Source organism: Anthonomus grandis, chromosome 10 (genome assembly GCF_022605725.1).
Source record: "Anthonomus grandis grandis chromosome 10, icAntGran1.3, whole genome shotgun sequence".
NCBI classification, from domain to species: domain Eukaryota; kingdom Metazoa; phylum Arthropoda; class Insecta; order Coleoptera; family Curculionidae; genus Anthonomus; species Anthonomus grandis.
The window spans coordinates 17,281,621-17,308,996 of NC_065555.1; the positions used below are offsets into that span (position 1 = coordinate 17,281,621).

Genomic DNA, 27,376 nt, shown 5'->3' on the forward strand with positions numbered 1-27,376 from the left:
TTAGTTTACATTTATATTTATTATAAAAAGAAATACTAAAAAAATCATGAGTTACTTATTTTGTTGGGTCTTACGTCACTTATAGTAAAAATCAATTTAGAAAATACTATTTCAAATATTGAAAAGAAAGAACTTAAATCTTTAACGATACCTTTCGTTATATTTAATTTAATATAAGTTTAATAAGTCTTAAATACAATAATTTACTTAAGGTACCATAGATTTTTTTATACCCAGGAGCTGAGGTTTGATTCATTGATCTCTGAGCTAGTTTCTTCTTTTCAATATCCTACCTAACCTTATTATGAATATTGAAATTGAAAATGATAAGAAAACCTACTTATTCAATGAAAATACCTCATTTCAACCAACGTTTCGGTAGTTATCTCTACTACCGTTATAAAGGTAAATTAAAATAAAAATATTATAAATATAATAAATTAAATTAAAAATTTGAAAAAATATATAAATAAAATAAAAAATAAATAAACGTTTATTATGCAACAACAAAATATTACATAAAAGGTAAGATTCACATAATGTGTTCTTCCATCCTAGCTGAAAAATACGGTAATAGTGGACAGTTTCAATGCAATACTACTTTATACTAAACTCGTTTCTTAAAATTACTTAACATTACAATAAAGGTATATGTGAATCTAACAGAAAAGCCTTGTATTTCTTCATGAAAGTGAAAAGTGAGCATGATCTTATTAAGTTGTATACTTTAGAGTTTAACAAAAATACACCCTGATGGGCAAATGAGTTTTAAAACCTTTAGTTCTATGCACTGGTATTTTAAATCTTAAAATGTTTCTTAGACAGTGACTATGTAAATCTTGTCTTGCTGTAAAATAATCTGAAAGATATTTAGGGTACCTCGACTTGTAAATTCTATAAACAAACTGACCAAAATGTAAAGCTGCTCTCCTTTCATATTTTAGTAGTTTATTGTCAACATATATTGGTGTTATGTGATCAAATTTTTGTATGTTGAAAACAAATCTCATAGAGGCGTTTTGAGCTAACTGAATTTTGTTCTTCATTTCAAGAGTGAGATAATTGTAAAAAACATTGCACTAATCTAGCTGTGACCAAACAAGAGCCTCCACAGGCATTAATTTGATATTTTTGAGCAAATAATATTTAAATTGATAAAAACTTTTCAAGTAAAGCATACATGCACGATAATTTTTTATTGATATGTACCTGAAGGTTTAGGACTTCATAAAAAATTACATAAAGATTTTTTTCTGATGCTGAACAAGGAAGGAAACTGTTATTTATATGCAAAGTAGTGCAATTAGATTGAAGAAATTGTTTTTTTAATATATTAGAACCTATGAGTAAGTATGTGCTCTTGTTAGCATTCAAAATCATCCCATGCTGTCTTGACCATTTAAATATTGAGTCTAAGTCTTCATTAATTTGCTGCATACATTAACATGCATTATCAGGAGGAAATCCGGATTGCAGCTGTGCGTCATCTGCATAAAGATTTATGGAACAAAACCGAATCTGCTTGGGAAGAACGCTAGTGTGGATGCTAAATAACAAAGGTCCGAGGATACTACCCTGGGGCACTCCATAACCAGTGACAACAGGTTCAGATCTTGCTCCATCCAGTTGCACAATCTGTGTCCTCAATTGAAGATAACTTTGGAACCATTTGCGAACACTCACTGAAAAATCGAAGAAGCTCATTTTAGCCAACAGCATCTCATGATTTATTAGGTCAAAGGCCTTACTGAAATCTAACAGTACCAGGCAAGAAACGCAAGAGGAGTCAATATTGGTTGATATCTCGGAAGCTACTTTTGTCAGGGCTGTGGCTGTTCCATGATTTTTCCAAAAACCAGACTGTACTGAGGGTATAATTTCATGCCTATTTACAAATTCAAGCAGCATATCCAACACTAATTAATAACATTTTGTCCCAAATTTGGCACCTACGCTTCTTTATTTTCAATTAATATTGTCGCCGCCTAGCGCTTATTTTGTGAATTAGGACAGATCTTGTTTAGCCGCCGGCATCCACGTGTTACAACGTTTATTTACAAAGTTGAAGTGATCATAAAAATCTTTTTTGTTTGTAAAATTATATATGTTTTGGTAAGTATTTATTCATGTAATCTGGGTATAATTATGCCCTTCAATGCATATAGTTGCCAATTTTTTGTCATTTATTTACTTGTGCCATATTTGACGCAACTTGCAGTAAAGGAAAAAATCATTTATTTTTTCAGATGGATCCAAAATGGTTTTACCGTACCAAAAGTGTTGATATTCCAAATCAAAGTGGTAGTGAAGATGAAAATTTGTCAGACGACAACCTTTACCAAAACAGAACACTATTTTCTAAAGTTTTATTGGAAGAATCTAGCGAAGATGAACAGATTGAGAGAGAAGTTGAGGATGTCATAATTTGTGAAACCGATTATTCTGATAGTGAAGATGATGTTCCCCTTTCAACCCTAGCTGCAGTGTACAAGAAAAAGAAAACAAACAAGGTGGTTTTTGAATGGAAAAAAAACATATGAATGAAAAAAACATATATATGTAGCTGAGGAAGACAAAGGAACTGAATCTTTAGGAATCAATATTTTGGTGGTATTTTTGATTTTTTCAAGTTTTTTTTTACTGATGAAATATTGGTGTATATAGCGGAACAGACTAATTTATATGATATCCAATGTAGACCTGAAAAACCAGCAAATATAAGCAAGGAAGAAATAAATATTTTTATCGGAATTTGCATATACATGTCTGTAGCACACCTGCCATCTATTAGAGCGTATTGGACCAGTACCTTGGGTACTACTGCAATAACGGAAGCTATGACATGCAATAGATTTGAAGAAACAAAACGTTTTATTCACTTCAATGATAATACAAAGCAGCAACACAATCGTGATGAACCCGACTATGATAAGCTTTTCAAAATCCGTCCCTTTTTAGAAAAAATGCGAGAAAGATACTTACTTGTTCCAAAAGAAGAACATCTTGCAGTTGATGAACAAAAAAGCTCGATCAACCCTAAAGCAATATAACCCGAAAAAACCTCATAAATGGGGTTACAAAGTTTCTTTGTACTAAGTGGACTATCAGGCTTCAGCTATGATTTTGATTTCTTTTCTGGACCAACTAAGTTGCAGGCTCATCAACCAGATCTTGGAGCAAGTAGTAATGTGGTGGTAAAACTGACAGAGTCAGTTCCAAGGAATCAACTACTTGTTTGTACAAGCTACTTCCACTACTTGTTTATCTCAGCAAAGACATTTTGCCTTTTTTTTTCAGGCATTTTGCCTCTTGGTACTGTTTGCAAAAATCGAATTACAGATTTTGATTTTCCTAAGGAATCTGCAATGAAAAAAAAAGGAAGGGGCATGGTTGTTGAAAAAGTTGCTCGAGTGGATGATACAGATGTGTTTGTAGTTTCGTGGTTTGATAATAAAATAGTTACTACAGTATCAACCTATGTAGGCAGTCAACCTATTTCTGAAGTGTAGAGATTATGTAGAAAGGAAAAAAGCACATTATGATCCTTGGTCCAAAGTGTATAGAAGTATACAATAATTATATGAGCGGTGTGGTTCTTTTGGATTCCATGCTAGGCTATTATAGGATACTTATAAGATCAAAAAAATTTTACCTAAGAATTTTTGTTCATTTCCTCGACATGTTATGTTGTAACAGTTGGATATTATGGAGAAGATCGGTCATAAGTACGAATTCTGACGAATTTTATTTGCCACTGGCTAAGTTCAAACTTGGATTGGCGGAAATTCTAACAAGATCTAATGTAATATCAAGAAAGCGGGGCAGACCTAGTTGCGCAAATACCAGCCCAAGAAATTAGTCGCGATAATGTGGGCTATTTTCCTGAGTGGTATGAACATTAATTTTTTTAAATATTTTTCTACTTAATCTTGCGGCATAAACTATCACATATTTTTTCAGCTTAAAATAAAAAATCATGCAGTTTTATAAAGGGGTTAATTTAATGATTTGCTTTATTGTATTGGTAATATAACGCTTGTACTTTTTCTTAATTACTGAATGTTTTAGGAGAGCATGCTTATTGAAGATCTCATTATCGGTAATAATCTCCGAAGAGTCACTTTATCATTTAAAAATGCTCGCTGCAAAATAGATTCATAATTTATATGTTGTACATTGAGCTCAAACTGCGTCTTATCAAAGTTTTCTAAATCTCTATAGATTAGAGCCTTATTACTTATTTTAGGAAAATTAGTATCAATTATTGAGTACACCAGTCTATGATCTGTAAAATTGAGCATATCTAAAGTAACTGAATTAATGACATTTACTTGCTTATCAACACATATCATATCAATTAAAGATGAACTAATTCTACTAATCCTTGTGGGATCAGAGACAACTTGTTTTAAGCTAAAAAGGTCAAGCAATGATGCCCTATAATAATTTTCAACAGATTTTACAAAAAAATGTATATGTAGACATAATTAGACAAGAAGGTTTCTATATTATTCAAAAAAGTGTAGCTAACCCGTGGGGTTTATACAATGTTCCTACCAGAAAAGATTTATTTTTATATTTTATATCTACTCATAGTTGTTCAACCATCTTTTCACTATTCTTGCTATAGGAGACACTTTCATTCAGAACTGTACTTTTCAAACACTGAGCTACATACAAGCACACATCCCCATATATTTATTTTTTCCAATCTCTAGTCTGCACTATGTTTAAAAACTGTTATAAACTTGTATTTTCTAAATTAATTTTTACTATAAGTAAAACCCAACAAAATACGTAACTTATTATGATTTCGTCACAATACAGATTTTACTTAAAAAATCATATTATAAAACTGGTAATATCTCCATGAAAAGTAAACCGGGGATGGTCCTCTCTGCTACTTAACGCGTCATATGGAATATCCTTCTTACAATTTTTGTATATTAGGAAATATAGAGTATCCATATTTGGTTTCATATAGGGCAATGTTAGAAACATTCCAATTGCAGATATTATTAACGATTTTATCATTCCCTGTAAAAACACTACTTTCCTCGTTATGACAAGCCCTTGTTTTGGACCAAGTTGCAATGTTGTATAGAATAGCAATCTGTCATTATATAAAGCTTTCCATAAAAACAACATTGACCTAAGTCGAATACTTGAATGCAATTATGCTAATCATTTTGCTGATTTGGCTTGTATATTACATGGCCACATAAAAAAATATTTTCTAAACCCACTGCATAATTCTAAGCATCTTAAAACTAAATAGATCACCTAATTTTGTCGAAAGCGTGAGAACTGCGTCTGAGCGTGTGACTGGTTCTGACACTTTTTTATAGATTGATTCTGAAGGTTGCTCCCTTTCATTCAACTGCAATATCAAAATTAATGCATTGTAGTGCATTTTTATTAAATATTCAATCCCTTCGGAATAAGGTGGATGCGCTTCAACTTCTGCTTGCTAATTTTAATTTCCCTGACATTGTTATATTAACAGAACATTGGCTTAGACCTAGTGAATGTTTTTGTATTGATGAGTATGTACCACTGTCAGTTTATTATAGACAAAACTCTCTGCATGGAGGGACTGCTGTTCTAATTAGGAGATATTTTCAAAACTTTTTCTGTACTGTTGATAAGTTTGGTGATGCATCAGTTGAACGGGTTTTTGAGTGTTCGGTGTGTTTTTGTTAATTGTTTAATATGTACGTTATTTGTATATACCTCCCGCCCTCTGGGGATATCAGTGTGTTTCTTGACAGGTTAGATTGTCTTCTGTCCCAGCTCCCTATTTACTCGCGTGTCATCTTGGCTGGAGATTTTAATATTAATTATTCAGAGGTTTCCTTACCGCAGAGAATTTCCCTTGATGGAATCTTCAAATCATTTGCACTCACCATGCATGTTAATGCACCCACTCGTATTTCGTCCTCTTGATCGACCACTATTGATTACTTCTGCAGTAATTCGGACGGTGTTACCTGTTCAGTGCACTCAGTGGGTATATCGGATCACGAGGAGGTGTATGTCCAATTCCCTGGTAAAAACAAATCTGGCTGCCTCATTGGGAGAGTGTTTAGTGGGAACAATTTGAATTTATTGTCTCAATCCATTTCGTCTGTTAACTGGAATACAATTCGGGCTGCTCCACAACCATTTTCTTCCTTTTATTATGCATTACGTGATAAAATAAATATCTGCTTTCCCTTGGTTAGACTTAAATCCAAGAGACGAAAACCATGGATCACCGCGGGACTAAAAACATCTGCCCAAAATTTACGATGCTTAGCAAGACTTCGCAAATCTATTGACAATCAATTCATCAGGTCTTATTTTCAGGATTATCGGAAAATTTATAGGCGTCTGATAAAAGTCAGAAAGGAACTGTATTACAATGAGCGCTTAGACTCGTCCGGTAACAGACAGAGGGAAAGTTGGTTAATCATTAACGAATGTATGCAGTCTTCTCGTTGGCGGTTGGTTGAATCGGACTTGGGGCCCGATGATTTCAATGACTATTTTTCTAATATTGCTGAGAAGTTACTAGAAGCAGTTCCCAGTGACAGCGATCCATTGCAGTATCTTAATCGGAATGCTATCAACCAATCATTCTTTTTCCACCCTGTAGATGCCACCAAGGTCCTTAAAACAATTCAGTGCTTGAAGAATCATAGGTCTTCGGGTTCCGATGGTATCTCTTCACGTCTGGTGTCACTTCTGCCTGCGAGCGCTTTAGGTGCTTTGGCTTGGGCAATCAATCAGTCATTTCTTTGGGGCGAGTTCCCATCCTGTTTAAAGGAAGCTATGATGATTATTCCTCTTCATAAAGGTGGTAGCTTGGACCGACCCTCTAACTTCCGTCCCATATCAATTTTGTCTACCCTCTCCAAGGTTCTTGAGCGGCTTGCAAAAAAGGAAATTGTCTCTTTTTTGACCAAATACAATGTGCTGTCCCCTAATCAGTATCGATTTCAGTCATCTAAGGGCACACAGGATGCCATTTTCAGATTCTTGGAGAGTGTGTATCTATCTATGAACTCCAAGGAGGCTGCAGCAGCGGTGTTCTGTGATCTGTCCAAGGCCTTCGATTGTATGGATCATGGAATACTGCTGTCAAAGCTTGATTTTTACGGATTTAGGGGAGTGGCTTTGGGGTGGTTGAAGTCATACCTGTCTGGCCGCACCCAGAGGCTGGTTGCATCTGGATTTTCGTCAGGAATAGCACACCTTAAATGTGGTGTACCTCAAGGGTCAGTGTTGGGTCCTATTTTATTTTTATTATACATTAATGACTTAAGCTCTCTATCACTGCATGGACTAGTGGTTCAGTTTGCCGATGATACTACAATTCTGTAGCATAACAAAGATCAAAAAGTTGTCAGATCTCTCATAGCAGAGGACCTTCACAAAATTAAAGAGTGGTGCATCTGCAATCAGCTTGTATTCAATGTTGATAAGACTTTTGTTCTGGGCTTTAAGTATAATGTAGAGGGTTTTTTGTTTGATGAACAGAGCCCACTACGTGGTGGGGATTATTGTCGATTTCTCCGCCTCTTCAGTAATGAGAGTTTAAGGTTTGACAACCACGTTTTGGGCCTCGCTACTAAACTTTCTTCTGGTTGTTTTGCAGTCAGGGTTGCCAGGCATGAGTTGGGGGGGTTGTTTGCTTGTTCAGTTTATTTCGCTTTAATAGACTCTCATATCCGTTATGGATTGCCATTTTGGGGTTTGTGCTCCAAGGGACTCCTTAACATAATTTTTACTATTCAGAAAAAAGCATTAAGGTATCTGTGTGGTGTTGGTCTAAGAGTCTCTTGTAAACCTCTTTTTGTAGCTGAAAGAATTTTAACAGTTTCTCACTCTTTATATTGGAAACTGCAACACTCATACATAAGTCCGTAAGTCCACCATCCTGCACCAGTCATAATACTCATCAAGTGGGCAACTTATCTCTTCGAATCCCCACCTCCTCACTTACGAGAAACTCTCTTATATTTATTGGTCGTAAAATATTTAATCATGTTCCTTTTTCGATTAGGACTGTTACAGACCTTAAAAAGTTTAGGAGAGAACTAAAGAAATTAATCTTACCAAAAGCTTACTACAGCATTGAAGAGTATTTTAACAACTCATTTTAATATTTAAAATTAATTATATATCTGTTGATCAAAAAATTTTTTTTTAATTATTCTTGTTTTATGTTGGTTCTCGCCTTTTCTTTTATTCTTTCTTGGTTTTTTCTTTGATTATATAAAATATGCTTCTATATATAATCAAAATCGATTCTGTATTCTGTTTTTTATCCTGTATAACCAAATAAATACTAGTATTATAAATTCTAGGATTAGGAAACTTTTAGCACAAGTTGGTAAACTTAGCAAATAAAGTATATTTTGACTTTGACAGACATGTTAACAATTTGTGTAGTACACTGGCATTTAAATGTTTTAAATGAAAAAGTCAAATTAAGAGATCCTTGTTCATCACAACTTAAGAGGTTTAAGGGATACACTCGGTTTTCCCTTTTAAGACTTTTATGCAAGCATTTAGAATAGATACATACATTATTGGTTAGTGTTAGTTTTGTATTGTTGTTATAGTTATTAATTTACTTTCTTATTCAATACTTTAGTGAATGTAATTACTATTAGTTTATAGTGTTTATTTTCAAAATAAATAAATGCTGTTTAAAAATAAACAGGGGCCCATGATGCTTTTAATGGCCTGTGTTTCATCTATTTTGAACTGAAAAAAGTAAGAAAAAGACAGGTCCAAAATAAGAATTGAATTTTGTGATGAAAACCTTATCTAGAAAACGATCAAACAATTTGGCTGCTTATCCCCTCCCCTTGCATCCCCCTAGTGGGGTGGTAATAAATTTAATATATACCAAGGAATATAAGTCAGGATTGTATTTGTGATAACTTAACAAATGATAATGCTTCATATGCAATAAAAATAAGAAGTAATAAAAATGTGATACATTAAAAAAGTGAAATAAAACATAAACTTACCTAACAGGATTTGTTTGATGGTAATTGCTGGGCGCCAATCCTTGTCTTCATCAAGAAGAGACAAGCATACTGTCCCAGAAGGGTAGACATTAGGGTGAAACAAGGGTGGCTCAAACTTGCACTTTGGTGGACTGGTGGGGTAATCTAATAAGGTGAATTATTATAGTTAGTTTAAGCTGAATGACAAATGTAATGAGATTTACCTTCTTTAAATAGCATTCTTAATTTATAATGTCCCTCTTCCCAGGGTGTGCCTTTCTTTCCAGGAATAGAGCATTCCCAGTTCATCAGATTCAAGGATCCGTCTGCGTTTTTGGACGGACGAGCGACGAATCCAAAGGGGTGATCTTTGCGCCATGCTTTCCTTTCTTCTGCAAGACGTGTAGCTGCAATTCCGGACATGTTTTTACTGTAAAATAGAACAAACATATATACATTGCTCTATCTTTAAGTCAGGAGAAAGAATTATAAGGCCTAAGGCCTTTGAGACCTGTTTCACCAAATTAAAAATCTTATTTTACCGAATCGGCATGTTTTTTCCCAATGTAAATCAACAGTCACTAATTTGACATTATATCTGTGAGGCTTTAAATTGTTGGACCACAGAATTCTTTCCAAAAAGCTTTATAAAAATCTAGTAGAGGTTATTTACTTATTAGATAAACTGCAATTTATGAAGTTCAATGTGTTCAGATCATCTACCTACATTGCCTCAAGGCACCATTTTTGTTTTTGATTGTTATCAATGACATTTGCCCGAGTATAGGAAGTAAGTTTCTAGTGTTTTCCGATAGCATGAATAGTTTTTTGTCTTGTAAGAAAATGTCATTTCTTTGCTCAAAGATGAGATTGACTTTGGTTACATAATAAATGATGCTACACTTCCAAATTGCAACTATGTTCGTGACCTGGCAGTCTGTACTGATAAAGTGGTTATCCTTAATGCTCATATACATAGATGCTATCATAGGATCATCTTTAAAGATCCTTGGATTCCTTATAAGATTAATAGAACTATTTTTTAATACTTTACGCAGAACAATTTTGTTCTCCCTAGTAAAATCACCCCTACTGTATGCATCTTTATTATGGTTTCCTAATTATGCTGGGCATGTTAACAGGTTTTATTTATTTATTCATGTTATCAATGCTACAAATATACTTCACAGACATCACAGTTAGTAAAAATTTGGTCATACAAAAATATAAAATTAAATAGTGCCTACTGATACAACAACTTTCTTACATACAATAAAATTAATTATTACCTAGAAATTGGATCAGTTCAACAAAAAATCTCATGGGATCAGTCAGCAGTTATTGCTTCTTGTGGGACTTTAGTGCTTATATTTAAAATATGCAACAATCAAATTCATGCTTCAGATCCCTTATCAGCCTGGAATGTTGCTGTCCCCTGCATCCATACACAATGTATTTTATCATGAGGGCTCATATATAGAGCATGCAACTGGTTCAATGTAATGTATCAGTTATGGTTTGATGTTGATCTGCTTGACATGACTTTGAATACTTTTAAATCTGTACTTTGATAAAATTAGATTGATAATTCTCTAAGCACTTAACATACTACGTACTATTAGTTTTATTTACCTTCTAGTGTACCTATTAGTGAGTTTGATGTTTTTATTTGCTACATTACTGAATTGATTGTATTATCTGTCAATATTTAAATACTTGTCTCATTATTGAGATTTGTTTCCTGTTGAACAATAAACTTAAGAATTTGAATTTACAACTATTGCAGATTTTTTTATCTGCCTAATGTGAAAATATAATACTTGTGATATTAGTGTGATTGACGTCTATAATTTGTAGTTCAAAATATCATTAACCTAATGGTCCCGATAACATGCAGAATCTTGGCTTAAGTGGTTATGCCACCTTAAGACTTAAAAAATTATTTTTTTTATTTTTACTTAAATGTTCCCTCCAAGGATTAAGAAAAATACAGAATGCATAATTTTAACACCAAAACTTTTACATATCAATTACAAATGTAAAGGCATTTTCTCTAAAAAAGTCTATAATTTGAAAGCAAATCAATATTTCCTTAAATCTCTCCAACAGATCCTAGATAATACACCATACAATAAAAAGAGTTTATGTACACACACAGAATTGGTATCCCACTTGTTGATGTGGATATTTATCAGATCTATTTGACTTTTACAATAGACAATCAAAGCTTTGTTGTTGGTTGCATTTATATACCATCTCCATCTCCACTTCAAGCCTATTTAAGCCATTGTGAATCCGTTGAATATGTATATAGTAGATATTCAAGTAGTTTGTTTGTCTTGGCAGGTGATTACAATTTAGCTAGATGGGAGAATGATGATCTTGGTTTGGTCGTTGGTGGCTGCCTGGAGAATGACAGAGAGTCTGTGCTTTCTCTGGCCAACTGCTTTAGCTTCTTTAACTTTTTCCAGGTAAATGGGGTTTTAAATACCAACGGGGTTGCCTTGGATCTTGTATTTAGTAGGTCAGATTTAATTAGTGTTAAACGTGCAATAGACAAGATTTTTGAGAATAGCTTACACCATACAGCAATTAGTTTTGACTTTTGTTGTGCAGAAAATTCTGATGATATGATATATGAGGAATATTTTTATGATTTTGGTAAGGGAGATTACATAGCAATTAACGATTGTCTTGCTGGGATAGACTGGAATCAATTGTTTTTGGGAGAGACATCTGTTGATGTCATAGTTTCAATTTTCTATAATGTGATCTACTCCTCAATGGAAAGGGGTATTCCTCTAAAGAGGCACAAAAGTTCTTCTTTTCCATCTTGGTTTTCTTCAGAGCTTTGCAGTTTGATCATAAGAAACAAATTCACAAAAAGTTTAAAATTAGTGGTCAACAGCAGGATTATGATGAATTTGTATTGTTGAGACAACAATGTGAGTACTTAAGAGAGTTGTGCAATCAACAATACATTAATAAGGTGGAAATGAATCTCGCTGGCAATCCAAGGTACTTCTGGTCATATATTCAAAATAAAAGAACTGGTTTTAGTCTTCCCTCCAGAATGACATACAATAACAGGATTAGTATGAATATCTCTGATACTGCGGATATGTTTGCAGAATACTTTTCATCCTTCTATTCGGATGAGCAAGTCAATGACATACCATCTTTTGATAAATCAATTTGTCTGAGCACTTTAACTCTGTCAACGCAGGATGTTTATGAGGTTATTACTTCCTTTAAGAATAAGCTCTGCTCTGGACCAGATGGGATTCCGGCATTCTTCCTAAAGAAATGTGTTTTTGTTCTTACGAAACCAATACTGTTCATTATTAACAAATCTCTAGGTACTGGTTCTTATCCCACTCTCTGGAAGAGAAGTTTTCTAAAACCCATCTGGTAGTAGAAATGAAATTTCCAATTATCGGGCTGTGTGTAACCAATCTGAGTTGCCAAAGCTGCTTGACTGCCTGGTCAGTCATAGGTTTGCCTGGAGTTTTAAATCTTTATTTAATCCTGAGCAATTTGGATTTATAAAAGGCAGATCTACTGATGCTAATTTGGTGCTGTATGTCAACTACCTCTACCGCTGCTTGGAGAAGGGACTTCAGGTTGACTCAATATATACAGATTTTTCCAAAGCTTTTGATCGGGTTAACCATGGGGGTACTCTTGTAGAAGCTTAGGGCTGTAGGTATTGTGGGGCCTCTTCTTCAGTGGATCTCGGGATTCATCAGAGGTAGAACCCAGATTGTTAATCTTGGAGGTACATGTTCCTCTGAAATTTTGGTGCCATCTGGGGTGCCACAAGGCTCTCACTTGGGCCCTGTTTTGTTTTGCCTCTTTTTGATTAATTTAGTTTGGAAACTTGAAAATTATTGTGTGCTAATGTTTGCTGATGATGTGAAGCTATTTAGGCTTATCACATCCCTTTCTGATGCTGTGCTCCTGCAAAAAGACCTCAATTTGTTCTTTGATTGGTACCACTTGAATAGAATGTCCCTTAATATCAATAAGTGCCATAAGATTACTTTTTCTAAACAAAGAAACCCTATAGCTTTTCTTTATAAAATAAATAATGTAGCAATTGGTGTCAAAACAGAGGTTTTTGACTTAGGAATATTTATTGACTCCAGGTTGTCTTTTAAAAGTCACATCAATCAGGTGACTACTGATTTGTCAGGTCTTCAACTGATTTGTCTTTGTTTACTTTTAGATTACTTTATTGCTCTCTTGTTAGGCCCATCTTGGAGTATGGCTCAATTGTGTGGTCCCCATCATATAACTGCTACATTGAGCAGATTGAAAAAACTCAAAATAAATTTTTAAGGGTGGCAGCTTTTAGATGTGGTTACCGGAGACAGGAGTATTATCAGTGGGTCAGGGATAGCCTGAACTTACCCACATTAGAGTCACGAAGAACATTACTCGACTTATGTTTTATTCATAAGGTTTTAAATGCTACTATAGATTGTCCCGAGTTATTGTCTCTTTTTAAACTTAGGGTGCCTTCCAGATTGAATAGACAATCAGAAATATTTTCAGTCCCATTCCACCATACCAATTATGGCATTAATGAGCCAATTACACGAATGGTTCGAAGTGCTATTGGTCTGTCAGGACAGATAAGCTTTTTTGACTCTAGGATTACATCTTTTAAGGGGCAGTTAAAGAATATTATTTCATAGGGGCTTTAATTAATTAACTCACCTACACCTTTCATTGATTTATAGATAGTTTTGTATCTGAATATATATGTTTGTATGGGTATGCTATGTAACACTTTTTTAAATGGATTCCATAAATAAATAAATAAATAAAAACTGTACATTTTTTTTTTCACAGTGGGATAAGAATTCAACAGTGCATTAAGAACTACACCCCGAACCAGGTGTACATGTTTTGCAAGAAGTGCTATATAAAATAAACTGCATTTTACTGTCTCCAACTTGCATAAATCCTTAATATACAAATTAATAAATGGTGAATAAGATTTTCTCATTTTACTGAACACCATTCAATGATTAATGTGAAAACCCAACATCAGTTAGGTATGTCAAAAAGACATTTGGTGTGGTATTGACATAAGTACAGTTAGTTATACATATTTATGTTCTGGCTTTTGCTCTTTCCTAAGAACAGTTATTAAAACAGTTAGCACCAAATAGAATGTCAGCAGGAGGAACATCCAACAAAAAGGTCAAAGAAGACAATAAAAAAATCCAAACAACAGCGAATAAACAAACTTATTGTAAAAACTTGACAAACCCTGCAAGCAAGTTTTCTGTTCCCAACTGCGAAGCACAAATACAAACCGAGGGTGTAAGAGATACCTCTGGGGGTGAAAGACTAAACAGTTCCAACAGTAGCCAGGAAGGTTTTTATTCAGCTCAAAGCAGCCCCAGTCCAAGTGTTTTAAGTAATAATGAGAGTTTTACGAGCGCGTTATCGCACAACGATTTGGGACATCAAAGTTTGGAGGATTCGGGTGCTACAAACGGGAAATAATTACTTTTGAGTGTTCTATTGTAATGAAGCCTTCTGCTGATTGTAAAGTCATAGACATTTTTAGCGCCAAAACAATACGTACCTTTGCTACTTATTTGATAAACATGTGATAAATTATTATTAAAGGAAACAAGACTTTCTTGAGTTTACCTGTATTTTCTTAATTTAAAATATTTTGTTCTTTCCTCGTTTCTTGGTTTTTTTCAGGAAATGGCAAGCAAAATTGCAAAAGCGACGCCGCACACCGATGGATGAAAAGGGAACTCTTGTCCGTCACTGTCAATGTCAAAGCTGTCACTGTCTTAATTGTCACTTGTCACAAATGTCATTATATAAAGCACATTTTGGGTGTGGTCCAAACGTGTGATGCACCTTTCGGGCATTTTATATATAAATTAATATACCATAAAATTAAAACTATATTTGTATTCTGTATAATAACCGTAACTGTCCTTTATTCTGGTTTTTTCAAGCTCTTAAATTTAAAATAAAATTATGCAAATTATAAAAAAAAAAAAAATACAAATTAAAAAGACTGTGCTCCTTTTAATAACCTTCATGGACTGACCATAGAATAATATTGAGGGGGTATATTGATGGGACTGACTAACCATACTAACTTCCGTTAACGACGTCATTAACGGTAATTCACAGAAGTGAGGTTAGAATCCAAAATTTGAATTTGAAAATTCAAAACAAAACTTGTTTACATTTTGAATTATTACCAGAGTTAATAAAATAAAAGAAAACCGACCGTTTTTGTGATAAAAACTCGTAAAAATGCCTCCCAAACCAAAACAGACTAAACAGAAAGCAAAGGACGGCGGTGTAACAGCAGATCAGGCCGAACACGCACAAAATGTAGTAAAGGACTACTGGCCCTACTACCCAATAACTCGAGAGAACATCATGCAACCCACAAAAGAGTTTGTTATGAATCTATATGAAGAATGCGTTAAGGATATCGAAAAAAAACTATCCTTCCTAAACAGAAATTATGTGGCTCCTCGCTACCCACCTAACTTTGATCCAGAACAAATTCTATTTGATAAGCTCTCAAGAAACATTCCCTTGCTACAAAATTCCGGTTTTCGCCTGGGAGACTTATACGTATTCGACCCAAAACGACTAAGATGGCAAATTTTGCTTATGATGCATTTCCTTATGACAACTGAGAATCGAATGGACCAAGTCGCTGTACTCTCTGGTGAAGTATTCGATTGCCATGAGATGCTACAGACAAGCAAGGAGAAGATTAAGGAGCAAAAGGAGCTTAAGAGTGAGAGAATGAGTCAGGTTACTTTAGCAAAAAAAGAACATGAGACATTGCAAGAAGCAGCTGTGCCTATAAATGCCAATTATGAAAAAACTTTGAAGGCAATAGAGGAAACAGATAAAAAGTGTACTGGATTAGTTTTGGAGGTAAGAGTTTATGAAGTCATTTTTTCATAATGATATAACTTAAAACAACTTTGAGCTATTTTTTCTAAACTTTATTTCTCAGACTTCCTGTTTAATTAGGAATCATTTTGAACAACTTAAAAAAATAACAAGTTTCTTTAATAACCAACTTGGTAGTTGGTTCTGACTAATCATAAACTTAACTTAAAATCAAAGACTGTTTTAACAGATATTTCAAAACCTAATAAAATAAAAGAACTTTCTTTAACAAGCCACTATAGCTAATTATAAACTTAACATGAGATCAGAGACTGTTTTACCACAGATATTTCAAAACTTAATAAAATAAAACAACTTTCTTCAACAACAAATTACTAATACTAAAAATAACTCAACTTGAGATCAAATCTGCAATCCAGATTATAAAAGAATCACTAATTATAACTTAACTTGAGATCAGACGCCTTTACCACAGACATTTCTAAACTTAATGAAATATGACAACTTTCTTTAACAAACTACTAAAACTGAAAGTAAATAAACTCGACTTGAGATAAAATCTCAAGTCTCACTAATAGTGAAGTTTAAGATGTCTCAAAAACTTTCCATGTGTTCCACTATAAAAACTACAGTATAAACACTTAATGCCCTCAGTAGTGTTATGCCCTTGTCTATGAGCTTTCAAATGATACTTTCTCTTGGCCTTAAATGGACACTCGGTACACTCAAACCATTTTATTTCATCCATAGTCATATGGATTACAATGTGTCTTTCCAAACCCGATTTCTTATTGGTAGTATAGTTGCAAGTGGTACATGCATGTATTAACTTTCTTTGTTCCACAGGTGCTAACACTTTTCCATCATTTTTATGGACCATCATATGATGGTTTAAGGCATCCTTTCTGGATGTTGAGTAGCTGCATGTTAAACATTTGATACTTTTATTTCTTAAAGGTTTCAGGTGAATAGCTGCATGTCTTTTCATATGCTCAGATATTGATGTTTTGTAGTTGCAATGTTCACATTTAAATTTTGTTTTATGTACTGGTTTTTCTTTTTTAATTTCATTTTTGGCCAAACGCTTTAGGCAACTCTGAACATGCCTGGCTAAGCTGTATTTGTGTATAGTGGAGTACTTACATGTGTAACAGTAGTACTTTAAATCAGCAATAGATTCAGAAGGTTCATGTTGCATAGAGTGCCTATTAAAATGGTGTTTTATCCTTGTAAAATAAGCACACTTTTCACATTTGTACAAGTTCACATTGGATTTTCCATGAATCCACTCATGTTTTATCACAACTCCCTTATGTTTACTTGTAAATGTACAGTACTTACACTTATTAGGTGCATTTATAAAATGGAATTGCATGTGATGTATGAGTTGAAATTTTTTGGACACTCTAAAAGGACAGTTGGCGCAGTACACATAGTTTTTTATGTGCGAATGAGCAGTTTTCATATGAATGGCTAAATTCCTCTTGAGTATTGCCGAGTAAGGGCATTTCTTGCATTTGTGGATATGATACTTGTGAAATTCGAGAATGTGGTATTGTAATTTCTTGATGTCGGCACCAGTGTATGTACAAATGGAGCATTTTAAAGGATTTTTTTTAAGGTCCTTGTTTTCCATAGCCAGTAATTTAGACCTAAAATTTAATAAGCTATTTATTATTATATTTAGTAGTACTTAGGTCTTATATAGTAGCTGTAGTACTTATTGCCTTATATTTATTTAGGTGATGTATTTTAAATCTTATTATATCATTTATTATTTTGGCTAACTCGGTTAAACTCACTTTAACTCAGGCATTTTTTGAACTACAACAACTCTTCATATGTCAAATTATTCCTTAGGAATTGATTTAACTTTTAGTGAAAAGCTGACCGGGAAGGGACCTAATATAGTTTTTGTGTTAATATAAACACCTACTTTTTTTGGAAACACTTTAGTCATAACTTTTAAAATGTTTTGCTTGAAAATCGTTTTTTCTATAAAAAAGAATTATTAGGAAGCCCTCTATACTGTTCTACAAAAAATACACAAATATCTTAAGAAAATGTGAGTGTCACTCAAAAGTGTAACTTAATTTGTTGAGATATAAATATTCTTTATACATTAAATTGTAAATTAAGTAAAAAAAAATTCATCATAATCTATGCCAAAAATTGTGTTATATGTGAATATTTTGCAAAACAGATCTGTTAAAAAAGAAAACAAACAGTTTACTTGCCTTTAACAAACAATTTTTGGCACCCAATATCCACATCAGTATTGACTCCTTCTGATGCCAAACTTCATAAGAAATGTTCAAAATGCCTAAAATTTCTTCGCTATTAAAATAAAAATCTCAAGATCGTTTGTTTGTTTATTTATTACGGCACTGCATGGACCGTCAAACTGGACTGATCTAATGGATCTGATTTGCGGGGTATTCACCGGCGGCACCTGTTTGCTGCCTATGAAAACCGAGAGAATCTATCACGTGATTAAGTTTTGGTGGAAATCATGGAATTTGGCGCGTATTAGCTCTTTGAACTTTTTCATGCGCATTTATTATGTATAGTATGTTTGTTTAAATGTATAGTTTGTTTATTTATTTATTTCAGTTCCTACGATATCAACAGATTGAAAAAATCTAAAATATGTCTATATATTATTATTATATAATCTCTATATTAAATGTTACAAAACATACAACCTCAAACCAATCTTAGAAACTTATATTTAAAATTATCTTTTAATAAATGCAAACTCTTTGCAAAAAAGTCTAAATTATGATGAGTAAAATGCAAGTTGGCAGCTGTATTCATCCTTACTAAGGGAGCATTCTGATAATAATTAGTTCTGCAATAAGGAATAGGTATATAAATCGTATACGATTATCAGCAGAGAAAGTGAATCCTGCAACAAATGAATGTCAAAAACTGGCTCTATATCTTAAGTCTGTCAATATTCTTCTTAACTCCGCAGTTGACTGAGACAAACTGGAGTCAATTAAACACATATAAATATTAGAGAGTTATCAGGGTCGTATGATTATGAAACAAACAAACAAACAAACTGTCTCTTAATAAACCCCAGCATTCGATTCCAATCGTTAACTAGCTTATCATATGCAAGTTAAAGGACATTTTGGAGTCAAATAGAACGCCCAAATCCATTATATGTGAGACCCTTCCCAAGACACTACCATTAAGTTTGTAGTTAAATGTAATAATTGGAGATTTACGGGAGAATGCTGGTCGAAAACGTGTCAGAGTTTAAATATACTCGATTCTGATCAGAAAACTGGTTTCGGGGTCAAAATTTGCTTGAAGAGCCTCACAATTATGCACAAAGCCGATTCGGAGAAATATTTTTAGATCATCAGCATAGCAAAGGAAGGAGCAAGATTCAAATAAGATTTTGATATTATTTATGTCAATTATGAAGATTAACGGTCCAAGATGTTATCATTGAAATAAAAAGGGCAACCAATATTTATCAATCAAATAGTTGAGCCTCAAACCAGCTGAGAAGATCTCCGCAGACCCCCACCTCTGATAGTCTCTCAACCATGATAGTATGAGAAATCTTGTCAAACTCCTTACTTAAATCTGTGTAAATTACATCTACCTGCTGGAATGAGTCATATGTAAAGTTGAGAGTATTCAATTAAATTTAGTTCTAAGTTTGTTTTCTGCAAAAAACCACACTGCTGCAGCATAATGTCATTTATCACAAAGTTGAAAATACATGGACTAGTTTTTCAAAAAGTTTAGACAAGGTGCACAGTTTGCAAATAGATCTTTAATTTTTATTTTTGTTGGTTTGACCATAACATTTGGTTAGTTTCTTAGTGGATGGTTTTGGAACAAATACACTCCTAAAAATATTAGAAAACAATTTACAAATCCCTGTGCCATCCCTTGCCACGTCAGTTTTCCACATCACCTCATTAGAAGTTCTTGCATTGAATCCTCTTTTTGACACAAATTGCCAAAATTTTTTATTATGTAGAATTTTTGCTCTCTATCTTAGATATGTATTTTCTAGATTGTTAGCTTAATTGTATTTGTGAAGAAATATGAGGAAAACTTATTGTTGATGTTGTTAAGATTTTTTTCAATCAATTCAAATTGAGAAAGTGCTTTATTGTCATAAAATATAAATTTTGTTGACAAAGCATAATATAATAAAAACCTGAGCAGTACATACATAAATATTAAGACCACATACATTGTAAAATGGATTAAAATTTACTATACAAAACATATCTAAATTAAATCATATTACTAAATAATAACAAGCAATCAATATTTAAATATTAGAGCTCATCCACACTATAATAAGGCCTATTTAAAATTAGTTTTTTTAATTGACAGCGACAACTTTTAAGAGAAAAAGTTGTTCTTAAATTGATTGGCAAATGATTAAACATTTTTCGACCCTCGTAAAACAGAGACTTTTTACCAGTGAAGATTTGGGAATTGGTATAGGAAGAAAGTGAATTTGACGTGTTTCGTGTTGAGGAATAGGCCCTCGGAGTTCATCACGGTTTTTAAAGATAAGGGAACATGTCTCCAGTATGAAAAGGGATGTAAAAGTTAAAATTCTTTGAGTCACAAAGTGTGGTCTACATGATTCTCTTTGTGTTATATTGACAATAAAGCGGACTGCTTTTTTTTTAACAAAAACTAGGTTTAGTAGGTAAGCCCTGATTAACAACACCCGAGAATGGTATACCATACCTAAGGTGAGACTCAAATAATGAGAAGTAAACTATCCGGGCTAGTTGTTGACCTAATTTTTCCCTTACCACTCGCACACCATAACATCCTGATGAGAGCTTTCTTCCTAATGATAATATATGATTTCTAAAGCGTAATTCCTGGTCAATTAGTATACCCAAAAACTTGGATGTTGTAATTACTGGCAATGCATGACCATCTAAGAGAAGACCATTTACGTCACATTTAAACCCAATGATATGAGTTTTACTCAGGTTCAGACAAAGACGGTTAGATGTGAACCAGTCCTTAATGATCTTAAGATCATTTGCTATAAGTTCAAGAAGCCTTACAATTTCTTTCATTTTCCACAGGATAGATGTGTCGTCTGCAAATAGGGTGATTTCTCCAGAGATATTCAGTTTGACAAGGTCATTTATCTAAATTAAGAACAATATTGGCCCAAGAACAGATCCCTCAGGGACTCCACAATTGATGTTAAGGGCTGATGATCTCCCACCCGAATGCACAACTGATTGGCTTTGACCTTCAAGGTAGGATTTAAGCCATGAGTGTGCCACTCCACGAAACACATATCTTTCCAACTTAGACAGTAGAATTCCGCGATCCACGCAATCAAATGCCTTTGACAGATCGCAGAAGATCGCTGAACACACTCGAGGAAGCTGTAAATTGCATCCTGAGTATTTTTAGATGATTGAAATCCGAATTGTCTTGGTGTTATAATTTTAAGAGATTGAAGATAATCACAGACTTTTTTTGACTAGCTTCTCTATGACTTTTGATAAGGTTGGAAGTAAGGAGATTGCGCGATAGTTCGACCGATCATAAACGGGAACCACCAGAGAAGACTTTAGGCAAGGAGGAAACACACCTTCAGACCAAGATTGGTTAATAGCCATAGAGAGAGAGAGTCAAGGGCCTTATCAGGCAGTCGCAAGAGCACTTCCGGAGAGATATCATCTTCGCCACTAGATTTTTTGTTTTTAATTTCGGAGATTATTATCCTAATTTCTTGCCGATTTGTATCATAAAAAGCGAATGTACGAGGAACAGAAAGATCTTTAAGATAAGACAGGGGATCTGAGGTAGATGTCATACTTTGGGTTAGGTTATTACCTACATTACAAAAAGCTACATTATTAAAAGGTATTTAAGTGGTCTGGATTAATATCAAGGTTAGAATGAGATGAGTTTTTGCGAAATTCATTAATTAATGACAGGCTTTCCCTTTGTTAATTTTTGGCCTTATTAAGTCGTTCACTGTAGTACATTCCCTTAGCAGACTTTATGAGTTTCCTATAAATACTACGATAACTATTACAATAATTAATAAATATTACGTTATCGGTGAATTTCTTCAAATAGTTTAAAGAGAGTAGAGTATTTTCTGACTTTTTCAAACCTTTAGTAAGCCAGTGCTTATTCTTTCTCGTGTTTTTCTTAATTAGTTGTATGCGAAACGTCTTAGTAAATACATCAGTTAACATCCTGTAAAAGTCAGAAATAGGATCTGAAGTAAGACTCAAATTCTGCCATTCTATTCTGTCACCCAATCTCTGAAACTTACTAAAATTAGCAGTACTAAATATTCTACCAGGACTACGCTTGGATATTTGTTTTGACACTTCCGGAGATATTTATAGTGGAACTAACAGCCTCATGATCAGATATGCCTGCATTCAACACTGAACAGATTACATTATCGCAATTTGAACAAAAGTAGTGAATTAAAGTTCTAGAATTATCTGTAATCCGAGTTGGTTCGTTAACATGCGTAGCAATCTATATGTAACAAGCATATTAGTAAGAAGATTAGTGTTTAAAGAATCCTTATCATTAAAATTAATATTAAAATCGCCGGTCAAAATAATCTTTGAAGAAGATGGAATATTTGATAGAATATAGTCCAGACGATCAAAAAATTCCCTTATTAAGCCTAAAGGAGAACGGTACAAACAAATAATATATAATCTCTAGCTGCTTCCAATAGGATATTGTGAATTCGAATGTCCTTTCTTCCGTCAAATGACCATACTTTTTGATTTCAACAAAAGGGATATCTAGGCTAAAAGACTTTTTTACTAGTATAATTGTTTCACCATGTAAAAACTTTTCTCTCTTTAAAATGCTTAACAATTGGTACTCAGGGATACAGAAACATTCCCCTTAATTATTTAATTTATTTTACTATGACATTTATTAACATTATCATTTATATTTTGGGAGTTAAACAAAGAATCATGCTTAGTTCTGTTTGTATATCATTCATATCTGCCTGTTTAAAGTTTCGATATTGCTTTATTTTGCAACTTTATTTTAAGTGAGAGTTAAATTTACTTTAATAAATCAAAGTCTAGGAGAAAATATTTTCCCAGATATATTAAAAATTGCTCCAGTTGTTCTCATCTTTGAAAAGGGAGACTCCAATTTAACGGGTAACCACAGGCCTATCTCTCTATTGCCCATTATCTCTAAAATATTCGAGAAATGTATGTCTAGCAGGATAATTCACTACTTTGAAAGTAAAAACCTACTTAATAACTGTCAATTTGGGTTTGAGAGTAGCAGAAACACTACAATGGCAATTCTGGACCTTGTATCCCACATTTCAGACTCTTTCAACAATATGGAGTATGCAGGTGCTATTATTTGAACAGCAAGGCATTAGATTGTGTCACTCACTGCATACTACTTAAAAACTTAAAAAGTACAACCTTTCTGTCTGATAGTAGTGTGTTATTTCTGCAGTCATATCCTCTTCTTAATCTGTATGAATGACTTACCCCTTATCAAGCCTAGCGCGTTATCTCTAAAATATTCGAGAAATGTATGTCTAGCAGGATAATTCACTACTTTGAAAGTAAAAACCTACTTAATAACTGTCAATTTTGGTTTGAGAGTAGCAGAAACACTACAATGGCAATTCTGGACCTTGTATCCCACATTTCAGACTCTTTCAACAATATGGAGTATGCAGGTGCTATTATTTGAACAGCAAGGCATTAGATTGTGTCACTCACTGCATACTACTTAAAAACTTAAAAAGTACAACCTTTCTGTCTGATAGTAGTGTGTTATTTCTGCAGTCATATCCTCTTCTTAATCTGTATGAATGACTTACCCCTTATCAAGCCAAGCGCGGCGTTCACTTTGTTCGTAGATGACACCACTGTGTCCGTGTCGACAGAATCCCTAAAAAATACTTTGTCTGAAGCTACCAGATTGCAGAATACTGTCGAGAAGTGGTTTTGTGCAAACAAACTCCTTAATGTGGGCAAGACTAATAGAATGATATTTTCACTATGAAACATGGACGATACTATTAACCAGACCCAAAGTGTAAAATTCTTAGGCGTTCATCTAGATGAGGTTCTGCGGTGGGACATTCATGTCCAGGAGATGGCTACGAGGCTGAAATCTGTTTTATCTGCTCTACGTTCCTTACTTGGACTTTTTTTTCCTATCTTGTCTTATGCCATATTATCCTGGGGACATGCACCACAAGCAATTCGAATATTTAAAATACAGAGAAAAGCTATCAGGGTCTTGGCAGGTCTAACTATAGAGAGTGTTGTAGGGAAGGTTTCAGAACTCTTGGTGTACTATCCCGTCTCTCTATATACTTGAAAACTTACTATCTGTCCATAAAAATAGACAGGGTTATGCGACTCATGCAGAGGTTCACGATCATAATATCAGGTCAGTCTTTTCAATAGAATACCTTTAGAGACGCAGGAACTGCATCATTTTGAGTTTAAAAATAAAATTAAAGAAGTTTTAGTTCAGGGATCCTTTTGTTCATTTGAAATATTTTTGCATTACAATTTTTAACTTTTATATACTTTTACTTTAAACAGCACAATTTTAAATAGTACAGGCAGATTTTGTATTGTACTTTGTACCTTTTGTATTGTGACTTGTGTAAGTACTACTTTGTGCGTTTACATTAATAAAGAATTTAAATTAAGTGACAAGAAGGACATTCAAATAGAAACTCAAGAAAGGGATGGTTAATGTTTTCAGTTAAAAAAGGGCTGTCACAATGACAAAAACTATTACAAAACATTAAATCATAAAACACCATTAGAAAAAGATTCCAACAACTTACAGTATTTAGAGGTACATTAAAGGGTTTAAAATAGCTGTTAGTCCCAAGTCAAATGACTGTTAAATAGTTGAAATCTCCACAGATCATCATCACTCTTTAACTTTTTGTAGACTTGACCTTAGTTTTGTTAAGAAACACATATAGTTAACATCCTCTTGATGCGGTAAATAAACACAACACAAATAAAGTTTAAATTGACCGATAGTTAAGGGAACCCTCATATCCTCTGCATCACTCTTAAAACTGCTAAAAGCCAATGGATTAAATTTCACTGCTGTAAAGACACCAGTACCGTTCTTTTTTTGAACATGTTGATATTAGAACTCATCGAATAATTGAGTAACTTTATGGGTCAATAGGCCACATCATTTAGCCAGGATTCTGTTCTAAAAAAATATCAAAGAAACAGTTATCAAGTGAGAGCTCAACTCCTTTAATTTCGTTCTACAACCCTAAATATTTTGGACATTAAGGGCCAATGAGGACGGCATTGTTAAATGTATGAATCTTTATATAGTTATTGATAAGCAGAATTTCATGAGCACAGCAATCATAGAAGGATATCCTCGTTTAATTTTAATTAAAGCCGAAGTAGAAGATTTCTGAACATATGAGCATATGACTGAGCCATTAAAAGTATAAGCAGTCCTCAATAAAATAAATATTTCCACCCTGAAGCCCACAGGACTCCGGAGTTATCCTTTCCAATTCTTTACTCCTTCTGCCTAACCCTTTTTCATTCTGTTCCTGTTTAAGTTCAGCCATGACACAGGAATTTTCTTTATTATTCAATGCAATGCAATGTTGAATTTTTAGGGATTCGAGGTTCAAACGTCTAAAACTAGTTTTCACAGTCTCAGAGAGATCCAAAGTGTTCATTTGAAACCAGAAATAACTACATTCTTTTCCCTTTCCTTCTGGTCCGTTGATAGTTTAATTTAAGGGTATTATTTTCTTTTTCAATTTTCTTTTGTGATCTTGGTCAAGTCGTTCTTTTGTTCTTCGAAGAAATTTGAGATAAACTGTTCTGAATCCTTAATGTCGCTAATCTCTTTCTGCATTGAACTGGTTGCTCTTGATAAGGCTTGAGCATATGATTTAGTGTAAGAGTATGTATACTTGTATACTTTACGTGTATACTTTGCTGTCTATACTTAAGCTGTTCAATATTTACTGTTTCATGTTCACTACAAACAATTCTCATCTAGATCACCGAACTTATTCTGTAAATCTTCAGGAGCCCTCTCTCTGTGTGTTACCTACTTGGTTAATGGTGTTTAAACAGCCTTCTCAGAAATACAGAACTCTGCATACAATGTTTCGTCACCGATCCCTTCAGAAAAATCTTTAATAGTCCAATCCTTAGTAACATCGACGTACGCGCAGGAACTCGGACACTCAAAAGACAGACGCTTCCATTGTAAATTCTGCAGAATTTGATGAAAACCACTACTTATTAACTCTCAAATTAATACCAGCAAATCACGTATTCGTGTACACCCTTCTTGCTTACATAAAGCTTTTTCCTAATATTTTAATTAGCTCTTAAGTAATGCCTAAAAATATATTAATTAATGCAACATTTTCTAATTGCAGGTTGAACGGCTAAAATCTCAAATAGACAATTTTCAAGAAGAAATTGAAAAATACGAAAAAACTGAAAGCGAATTAAAAACCCAAGTGGTAACTCAAGAAGAGTACGATCATTTGAAAACCATCCAGGATTGTTTAGTGAAAGACCTGGAAAAATTGGAAGAAAATTGCAGTATGAACGGCTTGTTGGAACTAAAAACCAACTTTGAATATTTAGGAAAGTGCTCGCAAGAATTACAGCATTTGGACTTACCAGAGGAACTTTTAAAGTTGTCAAGCTCCCGGGACCAACTGAAAAGGGAACAGAATGACCTAACCTACGCACTAACAACAAACAATACCAGCAAAGCAGAAATTAAGAAGCTGGAGCTAGAACTGGAACAGCAAAAGCAAAAACTCACTCAGGATATTAAATCTCTGCAGAATGAGCTACAGATATTAACTGATGACGCCATGCTAAAAGAGAAAGAATTAAAAATGTCTTATCAGGAGGAAGAGGGAAACCTTAATAACCAAATCGATCAACTCCAAGAGGGTTTAAGGAAATTAGGAGCTGATTTCGTTAAATTAAAGCAGGGAATAATAAACAATGTTAAAATGTATTTGGATATGAAAGATGCCCTGTTGAATACTTTAAAAGATTAACTTTTAGGGTGTTTCTCTTCAATGTTATGATCTTGCTGGTGTAAAAGTTTATAATATTTTTGGTACTTGCTAAGTTAATGTCTTATATATTAGTAAAAAATTGCAGATTATGTGGATTCTAAGGTAAAATAGATGTAATAACTCTATAGTCTATTTATATTTTATATTGAAATATTCTGTATAGTGTACTCAAGTCGACTAAATTTCAGCTCTGCAAAAATTGTAGTTTTTATGGATATAATAAAGTTTAAATTACAAACTTTATATCGATGTAAAGCAAAAAAAATCGTAGTATTATCGTTAGCAACATTGCTCGTCGAAAAGTGTTTTGTAGTTGCAGATATTCTTGGTACCTACAAGTGCATCA

The 27,376-nt window shown here is 33.6% G+C and overlaps 3 protein-coding genes across 4 annotated transcripts in view; 1 reads left to right on the top strand and 2 right to left on the bottom strand.

Annotated features, from left to right (window-relative positions):
- Nucleotides 1-14,831, bottom strand: part of LOC126741098 (SUMO-conjugating enzyme UBC9-B) — a 21,653-nt gene extending 6,822 nt beyond the window's left edge. The window contains exons 1-3 of one of the 2 annotated variants that reach the window (XM_050447419.1): nucleotides 14,673-14,831; nucleotides 9,227-9,432; nucleotides 9,024-9,167 (exon numbers count right to left, since the gene is read on the bottom strand). In XM_050447419.1, the coding sequence (XP_050303376.1) occupies nucleotides 9,024-9,167; nucleotides 9,227-9,425 (343 nt within the window). In that variant the 5' untranslated portion in view covers nucleotides 9,426-9,432; nucleotides 14,673-14,831. Of the gene's footprint in view, nucleotides 1-9,023; nucleotides 9,168-9,226; nucleotides 9,433-14,604 lie in introns of both variants that reach the window. The other variant, XM_050447420.1, reaches the window with a different exon arrangement.
- Nucleotides 14,832-14,897: 66 nt separating this feature from the next.
- On the top strand, nucleotides 14,898-27,162 carry LOC126741094 (golgin subfamily A member 6-like protein 22). Its single transcript, XM_050447413.1, has 2 exons — nucleotides 14,898-15,944; nucleotides 26,368-27,162. The coding sequence occupies exons 1-2, from the start codon at nucleotides 15,303-15,305 to the stop codon at nucleotides 27,007-27,009; spliced, it is 1,284 nt and encodes a 427-aa protein (XP_050303370.1). The 5' UTR covers nucleotides 14,898-15,302; the 3' UTR covers nucleotides 27,010-27,162.
- Nucleotides 16,243-18,319, bottom strand: LOC126741095 (zinc finger Y-chromosomal protein 1-like). Its single transcript, XM_050447414.1, has 2 exons — nucleotides 18,161-18,319; nucleotides 16,243-17,575 (listed from the first exon to the last, which is right to left on the bottom strand). Exon 2 carries the CDS (start codon nucleotides 17,557-17,559, stop codon nucleotides 16,495-16,497), a length of 1,065 nt encoding a protein of 354 aa, XP_050303371.1. The 5' UTR covers nucleotides 17,560-17,575; nucleotides 18,161-18,319; the 3' UTR covers nucleotides 16,243-16,494.
- Nucleotides 27,163-27,376: the final 214 nt, after the last annotated feature.